The sequence below is a fragment of the Rhinichthys klamathensis genome, unplaced genomic scaffold (assembly GCF_029890125.1).
Source record: "Rhinichthys klamathensis goyatoka isolate OS25496 unplaced genomic scaffold, OSU_Roscu_1.1 h1tg000605l_1, whole genome shotgun sequence".
Classification (NCBI taxonomy): domain Eukaryota; kingdom Metazoa; phylum Chordata; class Actinopteri; order Cypriniformes; family Leuciscidae; genus Rhinichthys; species Rhinichthys klamathensis.
In genome coordinates, this window is record NW_026607060.1 from 19,042 (window position 1) to 32,820 (window position 13,779).

The following is a 13,779-nucleotide window of genomic DNA, read 5'->3' on the forward strand; positions in this document are numbered from 1 at the left end:
ACTTGATTCAGTTGTTCTAAAGGTATGTAAAACAAAATTCAATTGTATTTTGGTGGCTTGATGAATGAAAAAGCTGACTAAATTGACCAAAAAAATCTTTAAAACCATACATTTTTTTTGTAAATAAGTTGTTTTGTGTAAACAACTTATTTACAAAAAATGTATGTTTTTGAAGAATTTTTTGGTCAATTTAGTCAGCTTTTTCATTAAACCAGAAAGAAACTTTGAGAAGAAGGATAATGGAATGGTCTCCATGCTACACTAATAATAGTAGTAAGGCTTTCCTCGGTGTACACGTATCCTTGCAAGTACAATTTTGCCTGTATTATTGGTGTCCCCTTCAAAAATTGCTCTTGAGAATTGTTATGTTTATTGTCCCCCCCAACATTTTGATGAAATTTTCGCCCCTGGGTGTAGCAGCATCATGCTGTGACAGAGACTCCTCGGAATAGAAGGAAAGCTCAACGCAGCAAAATATAGAGGTAGCCTTAAAGGGATTGTTCACCCAAAAATGAAATGTGTCATCATTTACTAACCCTCGTGTTGATCTAACCTGTATGAGTTTCTTTCTTTTGTTGAACACAAAAGAAGATATTTTGAAGAATGTTGGTAACCAGACAGTCGACGGTAGCCATTGACTTCAATAGTATATATATTTTTTTCCTATATGGAAGTCAATGGCTACCGTCAACTGTCTGGTTACCAACATTCTTTCATTTGCATTCATTTGTTCAACAGAAGAAAGAAATCTTGAAGATTGAAAGAAATCGGGAGATTGAATGATTAAATCCCTCATGCATGAAAAAGTGATTTGTTGCCACCTACTGGTGTATCGATGAAACAGAGTCATTGAATAAAACAAACTGTGAAAAGTCCCATTGCTGCTGGAATCAAATGGGAAGACTGGAACTGACCGTTGTACAATAGATAAAATATTTCCAGTATTTCTTCCATAATTCTGACAAAGCTGCTTGTTTTAAACCTTTGATTCCAGATGTTCTCCATTCCAAAACGATACATGTTCTCAATAAAACCAATAGTTATTAAAATAAAATAAAATGATGGGATAATTTTCATTTTTGGTTAACTAACCCTTTAATATTTATTTAAAGGTATTATTAAAATAGTACTAATAACACTGCAAATCACTGTTGTTGTGGCTACTAGAACAGCAATGGAAGGAATATTCAACAGCACAAATAGGAGTAAACCTTTACTGGCAGCCTGTTATTTTTTTATTGCAGTAACACATTTTGCATCTGGCCGTACATCTCCAATTGTCATAACAGATCAAAGAGCTCTGGACATTGAACACTGGTCACATAAACTATATGAATGACTGGGCAGGCAAAATAAATACATAAAACAATATATTCATGAATAGTAATTTCAAAAACAATATCTACACACACTATACTTACACAGATCAATACAGCCACACAAACTAGTTCACTCTGTAGCCTTATTCATTAATACACTCACTCACTCACTCACTCACACACACCAACAGACACTCATGTAGTGACCACAACAGATTATCAATCCACTGTAGAACTGAATTCAAGGTTGATCAAAAAAAAAGTGCTGACTTCTCGAACACTAGTACGCACATACAGTACATACAGTCGAGAAGTTTACATATACTTACTAAATATTACCAGCTCTGACACAGTAACTTCAAAACGAAACAAATGAAACAAATAGAATTGTCATATTTTGAACCTATGTACAATATCAAATAACACTGTGATCTATATGTTGTCTTTTTGTGTTACCACAACACAATCACAAAAGAAGGGTTCTGCATATGCACACTACGAACAGCACGGCTCATCTTCACTATATACACACACAAACAGCTTTCTTATGTCCTACTTAAAGATTCACATGTTGCATGATATAGATTCACTAGATATGTTCTGCAACCAGCAGCATATATACATTTTTTAATCAGATTTTTTACATCTTCATGGCTTTGGGTAGATTGAAACGGATATTTAATAAACAAACAGCGTACAGAAATATTACACAAAGCACAAGACTATATTTGATATTGGTTTGGTATGAGGGGGCGGCTGTGTGATCGCCGTCCAGTTATCAGTATTGGGAGGGTGTCGTTTGGGTGGAGTTTGCTTGTAGTTGCCAAGGGAACATGCAGAGGGCATCAAGTGCCTCCATTTAAAAGAAACAGCAAGCGCCCTGCTCTCCTGTCTTCTGTTACTCGTAGAAACCACGATCTCTGCAGAGAGAAGGATGGAGCGTGAGGAGGCGCTGAGTGTTTACTCTGTGGGAGCGTGTACTGTATGCCGGTTGGTTTTGGGTTTCACCTCAGACCCCTGTTTGGGCACAGTCCAAATTTACAGACAAGCTCTGGCACACAGACTCTGTGACTTTGATGGCTGCCATCTGAAAGTCAATCATTACCAATATTGACTGGTTTTCTAAGAAATAAAGTCAACTTGAATTCAGAATTAACCCTGCTTTCTGTCTTAACCCTCAGGTGCTCTTCGGTCATTTCTGTTTCGAAATGTTAAAAATCACAGCTTCATCGAAATGTTATGAAACTTGGTGAATTCTATGGCATTGGGTATGTGAACACAAAAAAAAATTGCATTGGTTTTACTGGGATGGAGAAAGTTAAATTTTTAGGTGTCCGGTCACTTCTGACCGGGAAGATAATACGTGTGACTCTGAAACGAAGAGCACCTGAGGGTTAATGCACATTCCTACTCTTACTATTCAAAAGCTTTTTTTATTATTATTATTCATGTTAGGCCTATTGATCTTGATGTTTGGGTGAAACAACAGACTTCTCTCTGGTGATGTATGCCAGACTTCTCCAATCATTTCTTCTGCTCAAACAACGCCCCTTTCTTACAATCAACTGCAAGCTTGCATTCATTTTCGAGTGGAATCATGCCCACATCTCAAAATGCAATTAACAGGATAGAACCAAGTCCTGTCTCATGCCATACAATCCGTTACACATCATAATACAGAAGAAAAGATTTGTCACTACTTCTGCTTCTTCTCCACTTTAACTATTTCACTCTATTCTGGTATATAATGCCCACTTCCCACTATTCTGTGTTAATTTTGAGTAATTTCTGGTTTGTTTCAGTAAAGTATTTTTTTAAGTAGCTTAAATGTTTTAGGCCTTTGTCAATTTCAATATCCTGTCATATTCATTAATTTTCATCTATCTTACTCTGACCGTTACTCTGCAATTTTTAGTTAATTGCAGAGTACTGATTAAAGCAAATCTTTAATTTAAACATGCATCAACATATGAAAACTGGCCTTAAAAAACTCAAACCACAGAAATAATTATATAATGTGCACATTATTTTAACACGTGGTAAATTATTTTCTTCTTCTTCACTTTTCTTTTCTTAAATATCCTGTTTCAACTAAAGATGTGTCAGATTCTAGAAGTAAAATGAGTTTTCAGCATTTCATGTTGACTCACTGCAATGATTCACATGGGAAAGGTCTGACCTCTACAGGTGCTGGACAGGAAGAAACACTAGCTTACACATAGAACAAAATGCATGTATGGTAATCAAATAACCGCCTACTTAATTGTGAGGTATAACATATAAGCACAGAATTAATCTATTATACACTACCATTCAAAAGTTTGGGGTCAGTAAGATTTTTCAATGTTTTTAAAAGAAGTCTCTTATGCTCACCAAAGCTGCAATTATTTGATAAAAAAATACAGTAAAACATTAATATTGTGAAATAATATTATGTAAAATAACTTTCTCATTCTCATTTTAAAATGTCATTTATTCCTGTGATGCAAAGCTGAATTTTCAGCATCATTACTCCAGTCCATCAAGCAGTTGTGCTGCTTAATATTTTTGTGATTTGTTGTGATTTTTCAGGATTCTTTTGTTAAATAAAAAAATTCAAAAGAACAGCATTTATTTAAAATATAAATCTTTTGTAACATTACACATGTCTTTACTGTCACTTCTGATCAATATAATGCATCCTTGCTGAATTAAAGTATTAATTTATTTTCAAAATAAAATCTTACTGACCCCAAACTTTTAAACTGTAACTTTTTAATGTTTAAAGCAGATTTTTTTTTTATAAAAAGCATATGAACACAGACATCAGGTTCTAGCTTGTATGGAGTTGCTACAGGAAACTGGTTTTCAGGTTCTGTATCTTAAGGGTAAAAGCAAGGATAAAGATATTTCAAAGCAACTACTCTGATGGCTCTAAGTACAACACACTTACACTCACCTAAAGGATTATTAGGAACACCTGTTCAATTTCTCATTAATGCAATTATCTAATCAACCAATCACATGGCAGTTGCTTCAATGCATTTAGGGGAGTGGTCCTGGTCAAGACAATCTCCTGAACTCCAAACTGAATGTCAGAATGGGAAAGAAAGGTGATTTAAGCAATTTTGAGCGTGGCATGGTTGGTGCCAGACGGGCCGGTCTGAGTATTTCACAATCTGCTCAGTTACTGGGATTTTCACGCACAACCATTTCTAGGGTTTACAAAGAATGGTGTGAAAAGGGAAAAACATCCAGTATGCGGCAGTCCTGTGGGCGAAAATGCCTTGTTGATGCTAGAGGTCAGAGGAGAATGGGCCGACTGATTCAAGCTGATAGAAGAGCAACTTTGACTGAAATAACCACTCGTTACAACCGAGGTATGCAGCAAAGCATTTGTGAAGCCACAACACGCACAACCTTGAGGCGGATGGGCTACAACAGCAGAAGACCCCACCGGGTACCACTCATCTCCACTACAAATAGGAAAAAGAGGCTACAATTTGCAAGAGCTCACCAAAATTGGACAGTTGAAGACTGGAAAAATGTTGCCTGGTCTGATGAGTCTCGGTTTCTCTTGAGACATTCAGATGGTAGAGTCAGAATTTGGCGTAAACAGAATGAGAACATGGATCCATCATGCCTTGTTACCACTGTGCAGGCTGGTGGTAGTGGTGTAATGGTGTGGGGGATGTTTTCTTGGCACACTTTAGGCCCCTTAGTGCCAATTGGGCATCGTTTAAATGCCACGGCCTACCTGAGCATTGTTTCTGACCATGTCCATCCCTTTATGGCCACCATGTACCCATCCTCTGATGGCTACTTCCAGCAGGATAATGCACCATGTCACAAAGCTCGAATCATTTCAAATTGGTTTCTTGAACATGACAATGAGTGTACTGTACAAAAATGGCCCCCACAGTCACCAGATCTCAACCCAATAGAGCATCTTTGGGATGTGGTGGAACGGGAGCTTCGTGCCCTGGATGTGCATCCCACAAATCTCCATCAACTGCAAGATGCTATATGGGCCAACATTTCTAAAGAGTGCTTTCAGCACCTTGTTGAATCAATGCCACGTAGAATTAAGGCAGTTCTGAAGGTGAAAGGGGGTCAAACACAGTATTAGTATGGTGTTCCTAATAATCCTTTAGGTGAGTGTAGATACCATAACACCCTTACCATCAGTTTTCATAGGGAGAGTTAAATTCGGATGTGATTGTTTTCATCCAGCCTGTCAATTAACAAAATCAAATTTGTGAAGAGAAAAAAAAAACAGTGCAACTCTCCATCAGGTTTGTGATCCAGTGAGTCTGTGGCAATACTGCTTTTAGAAGACATTGTTGGGACAAATATGAAACTAATTATTGTAGTGGTAAGTACTCACGCTCCCTCGTCTTTCAGCAGAGAGAGGAACTTGCTGACTCTGTACGCCTGATCCATCTGAGAAGAGAGTAAACACGACGTGCTATAAATAAACTTTCATTTTCGCTTTGGTTCTCTGCACGTGTCTGTCACGAGATGAAGTGAGCTCATGAGATTGCTAGACAGTAGTTTAGATGTAGTGTGTGATCCTTCTGTGCATGAAACAGCTATAAAAAGCAAAGAAAATGAATTGAATTATTTAGACGGTTGGAAACTGCTTGAGCTCATTAAATTTCTAGTCCACACCTCTGGCAACATTAAGAGATAAATCAACAAAGCAAAGTTGCAAGGTTGATAGCTTCTAGTAGAAATAAATTCTAAAGATTTAAAGGGTTTGGGTGACTCTTACTGCTTCACAATAGTATTTATATACTTTGTCTCGCGTCGGTTTGAGGCAAACAACAGCACAGTCCACTGACTCTTACCTGCAGAGACATCTCAATAAGCATGAGAAGCTTTTTAATGCCAATCCAAACTCTTTTTCCTTTCACATGCTGGGCAATGGTGGTTCTCTCAGCATCTGTGAAGCTGCCCAGGAGCTTGTAAACAACAGAAAAAAAGGTAGGTATGATAACATTTTATGCCAGTAAATGCAGTAGGAACATTGTGCCATCATTTTTGCAGTGTGGTTAAATAGCACCCTCTACTGGCTAATGCTGAAACAGCTTTAAATAAATAAACTACAATACTGAAATAACAGCCTTGTCTCTTGCTTTTATGTATCTCAATAGTATTTATTTAATTCATTATTTCTTCTATTATATATACTATTATTTTTGCTGTAATTTGTATTTATTTATACATAGCACTTTTCCTCTGCATCCGCTCTGTCTCACCTCTAAGGCTTCAACCAGATGGTCCCCACTGGAGATATTTTGCACATGGATGGTGGTGCTGAACGCATCCAGCATCTCCATCTCCTGCAGCACATCTTTACGGCTGGTGGTACCGATGATCAGCAGCTTACGGCCCTTCAGATGAAAAGAAGAACACCAGACCTAATCTAACAAGCGCGCAGTACATGGATAAATGCATTCAAAGACAGATAAGAGTGATACACATTTACAAATGCACATAAATGACCCCTATATGAAAACATCAGAATTTACATGAGGTGGAGTCTTCTTCAGCAAAACCAACAGGGCCTGAAGGACCAGGTTGGAGAATCGAGGACCAATCGGCACGTAATCTGTTTCACCACACATGAATGATAGTATACCGTTAATAGTGTACAATAATGTAATAACATTAAAAGTCATTCCAACAAGCAACGACATATTTATATAACCAGGGTCTTCAGCACTTCACCACATAAATTCACAAGTTCATAATCATACTTGTGTATTATGTTGGAAGGAAAAAAACAAACATTTGCTTATTAATTAAAATTGTATTTACGTTTAACGCATATGTTCTTTTTATTTCTTCACACAAATTAGATCAAAATGAAACAATAACTGGCAGTTTCCCCTGCTGAAGAGCCCTTGTTTAAGCAAACAGAATCAACATATTTAAATAAAAAAGTCTAACCTAACAGACGCTCAATGTCATCAACCACAATACAGCTGAGCTGAGACTTGTAAGCATCGTCAAAGACCTGAGAAGAAGTTTTTAACAATAATTAACAATTTGAGCATTTTTGTAGGCAATGCAACAACTTTGCCTTTGAGAAGTCATGTGAATACATATTACAATTTATAAGCACATGTTACCACTAACCTTCTTGATTGCCTGGCATTTGGCGATCTCTGAGAAGCCAATCATCTTGTCTGGAGAGCAGATCTTAATGAATGGGAACTCCGAGTCCTCTGAGATTTTGGCGGCCAGGGCTGTCTTTCCACTATGGGGAGGCCCTGAGGCCAAAAACAGGATGTGTCAGGACTCAATAGAGTGCAGCAGTTCCAGAAGTATGTTTTTCATTTACTTTTCCCATAGGGATTTTAAAATAGTCTAATAAGTCATTTGAAGCTAAAAACTTTTTCAAATTGGACAAAAAGACAAAGGTAAAGGACAGTGTACTTAACGATTTTATTGAGGTAATCCAATTAAACCAATGGAGAAATATAAAACTACTCATTTACACATTATATGTATAAAAACAATATATTTTAATAAGTTATTTTAAGAAAATTTGCATATATATATACAAAAATGTCAGTATTCTGAAAGCGTAGGGAGATCGACATGCAGTGCTTCATGGGAGTGGGTGGAGCTAAAGAGCAATTTTGGAGCATGTTGCTATTTTCGACTCTCCGATTGGTGTAATTTTCTGTACAGCATCATGGGTAATGTAGTTTTCACCAGGAATTCCACTGTTTAACACAATTACTTTCAAAATAAGGCTGCAGGCTGACGGCTTCAGCAGAAGCAAATACCATGGATTAACAACCTCATAGCTCACACTAGGTCTGTCTTTTAAGGTTTATGTTATCGTTCAAAATCAATTTCCTTATGGAGAAAATCAATGGAGTTTTTACTTCCGGAATCCAACTGTTGCACTCTATTGTCTGAATAGACTGAAATAGTCTACAGCTGGGTAAAATGCAGAGGTTATCCCACCTAATAGGAAGCGTTATTCCTACCTTCACTAACATTTTGAAAAGGTTATGTAAAGTTAGAACAAAACTTTCTTTCTTTTTTATAGATATTTTTGGCCCTCTTTGGACAGTATACAGGACAGGACAAAGGACCTCGAGCCGGGAATTAAATTCATTTTTGTAATGTTAGCATAAAAGTTGTGAGAACAACCTCACCCTCAAGAAGCATAGACACCAGTGGGGTGCGGTCACTGTTTTTAGTCTGCTGCACCAGCAGCTCTCCGTCCTCCAGCACTCGGGTCACCGGATCACCCCACTTAATGATGCCGTTCATGATGTAACAGGAATAGTCTTCCTGGTTAGTGCCAAAAGCCTAACAAGGGACAAAATGACATGGTTTCGCTTGACAAATTCAGCTACAACATATGGTTCTCTGGACTCTGAAATCATTCTGCTCTTGAAATGAAAACATACAATTGTTCAACGCGGCAGATACTTACAGGTTTGATGTCGTTATTCAAGGAAGCCATGAAATCTGTTCGAGTGACCTGTAGCTTTTCTGCTCGCTCCATGTCCACCTCTACAGTAGATGTGGCCTGGAATAGAGTTCAACATGAGTTTAGATCTTTCATAAGAGGAATTATTAAAACATATCCCTAATAAGGCATGCACAGTTCATCATTCGACAGTACTCTGCACCTTAATGTGGCGGTTCATGGCAGTGGACTGGGCAGCTCTGACCAGGCCCTCCAGCTCAGCTCCACTGTAGTTCTTGGTCTCAGCAGCTAGTTCTTTAGTATCCACATCAGTAGCCAGGAGATTAAACTCTCGCATCTTAGATGTGTGAATGTTCAGGATCTGAACACGGCCCTTCTCATCTGGCAAACCTGGGTGATGAGACAGACAAATAGGTGAGAATAAACAGAGATGGAGAGAGTGTTAAGTATTTCTTTTTGAACAAAGGGCAAGTCTTTGGGGTCCTACCAATTTCCATCTTTACTTCAAATCGGCCAGGTCTCATCAAAGCTTCATCTATGAGGTCAGGCCTGTTAGTCATGCCTTCCAGAAAAAGATAAAAGCACAAGTTAGAAGAAAACAAACAAACAGATAATTAGGATATAAGAGAGTAAAAGTAACTTTTATTATGCTTAACATAAAAACTTGACAGTAATCTAATAATAATAATAATACTATTATTATTATTAGTAGTAGTAGTATTATATAATTTATTATTATCAGTTTTGCTATAAATTTGAACTTTAATAATAATAATAACAACAATAATTATTATTTTTAGTATATAATTATAAGTCATATTAGATTAGCCATAAAACGTATTATTATTATTATTATTATAAAATATTAAAAACTTTTTAAATAATTATTTTTTTAAATAATTATTATATATATTATAAATAATTTAATAATTATTATAAAACTAAAGAAATTATTTTTGGACTGTAATCAATATTTTATTTAGGTTTATGGCTAAATTCACATTAGTTTTGCCATAAACCTTTAACTTTAATAATAATAATTGTATTTTATTATTATAAAATTAAATACATTGTTTTTGGCCAGTAATCAATAATTTCTTTCAAAACTCATGAAGCGTGAGCTTCGCCATAAACGTTAACTTTAATAATAAAAATAACAATAACAACAATTATTATTATTACTATTATAGTTTATTATTATTATTAATATTATTTAAAATAGTATTATAGTTAGTTGAAAAAAATTGGCCAGTAATCAATCATTTCTTTTATATCAGATTTGCAATAAACTTTATTATTATTATTATGAATATTTTAAAAGTAAAAGTAACTTTTCAAATAATTTAAAAAATAGTTTAATAATTTAACAATTATTATAAAACTAAATAAATTGTTTTTGGACAGTATTCTTTCAAAACTCACATCAGTTTTGCCATAAACTTTAACTTTAATAATAATAATTTTATTATTATTATTATTTGTCATAATCCCAGCCTGTGTTCCCCTGGTCTTGTGTGGACTTTTGTTATGTCCTGTTCTGCACCATGTTTTGTAGTCATTTGAAGTTTTTCTTGTTGATTAGTTCTTTGATTGTTCCCAGGTGTGTCATACTGCATTTCTGAGCACTCATGTGGTTTCGTGTCCTTTGGTTTTGACCCTGTTTTCCTGTTTGCGGACTGCTTGCCTGTGTTCCTGTGCCCTGTTATGGTTTGGACTGCTTACCCTGTGTTTATGAATTTCTGCCTGTTTTTGACTACGATTGTGGATTACCCTTTTAAATAAACTATTGCGTTTGGATCCTTAAATTTCGTGTCTTAGAGCAGTTCATGACATTATTATTATTACATTTTTTCGCAATTATAGATTTAGAGTTCCATATAGCTCCAACTAAATATTGCAAACAGAACAGCTGCTGATCTTTACCGATGACAAGGATGTTGTTGAGCTGCTCCACTCCATCGATCTTTGACAGGAGCTGGTTGACCACAGTGTCGTGCACACCTGTGCTGCCGGCACTTGTACCACGCTGCTTACAGATAGCATCCAGTTCATCAAAGATGAGGATGTGTAGGCCACTGTTAGCACCCAACTGCACACAAAAACAGACATATAATAAAGACAGAGAATATAGGGTTACACTTTATTTTAAGGTGTCATTTGTTACAGTGTAATTGTACATTAAGTACTGAGTAACATTGATTGAAAAAAATATGTACTTACTATAGATATAGGGTTATAATTAGGGTATAATAAGGAAGATCATTTTGTTACTCGCATGCTGTGTGGACAATTTTCTGTGCGCAAACATCTGAAACCGCACCCAGAAATCTGCGTCTCAGACAGAGTGCAAATACCAAACTGAGCTCTCTTTCACGTCTTCTTGTACTTGAACGGACATATTCACACAAAATTATGTCAAAAAAGGCGAGCGTCCTAGTCAACATATGTCTTAAGCAGTGTTGGGGAAGCTACTTTGAAACTGTAGTTTGACAAGCTACAAGCTACTCGTAAGTTAAAGTAGTTAAACTACAGTCAAGCTACCCTTTTGGAAAAGTAGTTAGCTACACTACAAGTTACGATCAAAAAGTAGCTAGCTACATTGAAACTACTTTTGCTTTTTTTGAACAACATATATTATAAATAACCGAATAAGTGTCTGAGGAATGTTTTAAGTAAAATATTTAGTGTTTAAAACAATGCAATACAAATAATTATGATTTTTATTGTTTTATTACACACAACACTCAAATATCTCAGACTGTGTGTCAAAACTGCAAAATTGCAACAAATACAACATTGCAAGAACAAAATATACATCCAACGTAAATTGCATGTATAGACTTTTTCTCAAAAATACCGATTGTGGCTGTGAGATGGTTGCATTTTGGCAAGAAAATACATTGAACAACCGCTCACATGTGGCACTGACAATGCACGTTAAACTCGCTCACATGCAGTGATGGAGCTCGCAGAATTTACTGTGAAAGAAGAACCTGAATCACAAGCTGCTTGTGAGCACAGTTCGGTTCGCTCTGAAACCAGTCACAACAAATCTATACACCAATTTAATTAGATCAAAGCCTTTGTCGTGCGATAAAAAAACTAAGATTACATTTTTTGTTCAACTGACAAACACGATAACGCAAACTTTAGTTGTCTTTTATGTTCATTACCAAACTGGCGGACAGATCATGGGGGTTCAATGTAATTAAATCAGAAATAGAAATTTTATGTAACATAGAGAGCAACAAAGCAGGATAATTAATACATTTCAAATGGCCATTAATCACTTGTATGTGCGTCCTTAAATTTTTGCTTGAGGTCTTCTGTACGTCAGTGAACCGTTAGCCGCAAGATGCGTGATTAAACAACAGGTGGCGGTAATGGCAAAAAAATTAGTTTGTAATCTAACAAGAAGAAAAATATCCTTGCATCGCGCTGATTCGCGCAGGCTCAACAACACGCAATGTAGCTTTTGCTCGCGCTACACCGCTACTTGCTGCAAAAAGTAGTTAGCTACTGGAAAAGCTACACTGTTTAAAGGGGTCATATAATGGTACATGCACTTTTACAAGTTGATTGTACTGAAATGTGTGTTGGCAGTGCCTGTACACAACCATCATATAATGATAAAAATCCATCCAGTGGTTTTGTCTTAATCTCCTTATGTGTTTTCCCCTGCCTCAAATCGAGCGATTGTTGATTGACAGCAACGTTTCAACACAGACCCGCCCTCGCTCGTGAGCGAGCTGTCAATCATAGTCTGCGCGGACCGGCGCGGTCATTGTTGATATGCTGGAGCACTGTCTATGAGCAGAATGGCGTCTAAGCGATTGTGGTGTTCTGTTCTTGGGTGTAATAACGAACACAGCAGTCATTTTAATGTTCCTAAATCCGAACCGCTGAAGACGCAGTGGCTGAGTTTGTTTTCGAAGGGAATATTCCCCACGAGCAACGTCAATGCTCTCATGTTTGCGCGAATCATTTCACACACCAGACTGCTTTATAAACGAGGAGGTATAAAGCTGGTTTTGCTAAGAAGCTGCTCCTGAAAGGATCGGTACCATCTATTCGTGTTCCTGCAGCTGCTCCAGAAGAACTGAAGTGAGTGTAACGTTTTATTAAAATTTATATTAATATTTATATTAATCCTTGTAAATCGCTTGCACGCTTCACGATGAATGCGTCTAAGGTTTACACTCAGGGTACATTACGGCATGTTTTCTATGTATGACGTTCTCAATATAATGCATAATCCCACGTTTATACTGAACAACGTGTTATGGTTATTGTGTTATTGTGTTACAAACGGTGTACGCCAGAGCCGGCTCTGGTGTACGCACAGAACAGAGAGGCGGGGTGAGCAAAGCTCATGATCATTTAAAGTCATATACACTGAAACGGCGTGCTGAAAACAGAGCTGTTTTTTACCAGGTAAAATAAGTGTTTTCTTACAATACTAATGAGAATTTTTAATTAAAGTATATTACAAACTTTTAATTTAGACCCTAAAGAATCATATTAGCTTGTACAAAAATGGCATTATATGACCCCTTTTAAAAAGCAACTGAGCTACTGCCAAGCTACTGAAAAATGTAGTTAAGTTAGTAGCGTCGCTACTTGTAGTTAACTACTCCCCAACACTGGTCTTAAGTGAACGTAAACAGTTGAGAAAGTATACACGTGTGCAGTATCAGGATATTAGATCCGTGCATTTGCTCATAAAGTTACAGCAGCCTAATATTCCTGCTGCTGTGTGTGTTTTTAATGGTAATCAAACAACAAAGGACAAAGAAAAAAAATCACTGCTCTTGACTGAATAAGGATAAAACTTTATAAAGGATTAATTAATAAGGATGTTTATTTATACACTGAAGATTATGTAGTGTTATTTTACATTTGCTTACTGTATTACATTTCTATACCTAAAAACTCCTGCTAGACCTACCGGAGTACTTGAAAATCCATTTTCTTAAGTCACCGGCTATTGGCAGGTGTGGCAAAAAGTTAGTTCTAGGCCCT

The 13,779-nt window shown here is 36.5% G+C and overlaps 1 protein-coding gene across 4 annotated transcripts in view; it reads right to left on the bottom strand.

The window, feature by feature from the left end:
* Positions 1-1,200: 1,200 nt before the first annotated feature.
* The window catches only part of nsfa (N-ethylmaleimide-sensitive factor a), a 28,609-nt gene continuing 16,030 nt past the window's right edge, over positions 1,201-13,779 (bottom strand). For 2 of the 4 annotated variants that reach the window (XM_056240644.1, XM_056240642.1), the window contains 13 exons: positions 10,681-10,846; positions 9,245-9,319; positions 8,960-9,147; positions 8,761-8,856; positions 8,477-8,633; positions 7,443-7,576; positions 7,254-7,320; positions 6,833-6,912; positions 6,560-6,694; positions 6,149-6,262; positions 5,686-5,741; positions 5,481-5,532; positions 2,077-2,239 (listed from right to left, as the gene is read on the bottom strand). In XM_056240644.1, the coding sequence (XP_056096619.1) occupies positions 5,502-5,532; positions 5,686-5,741; positions 6,149-6,262; positions 6,560-6,694; positions 6,833-6,912; positions 7,254-7,320; positions 7,443-7,576; positions 8,477-8,633; positions 8,761-8,856; positions 8,960-9,147; positions 9,245-9,319; positions 10,681-10,846 (1,299 nt within the window). In that variant the 3' untranslated portion in view covers positions 2,077-2,239; positions 5,481-5,501. Of the gene's footprint in view, positions 2,337-5,480; positions 5,533-5,685; positions 5,742-6,148; positions 6,263-6,559; positions 6,695-6,832; positions 6,913-7,253; positions 7,321-7,442; positions 7,577-8,476; positions 8,634-8,760; positions 8,857-8,959; positions 9,148-9,244; positions 9,320-10,680; positions 10,847-13,779 lie in introns of all 4 variants that reach the window. The other 2 variants (XM_056240643.1, XM_056240645.1) reach the window with 2 other exon arrangements.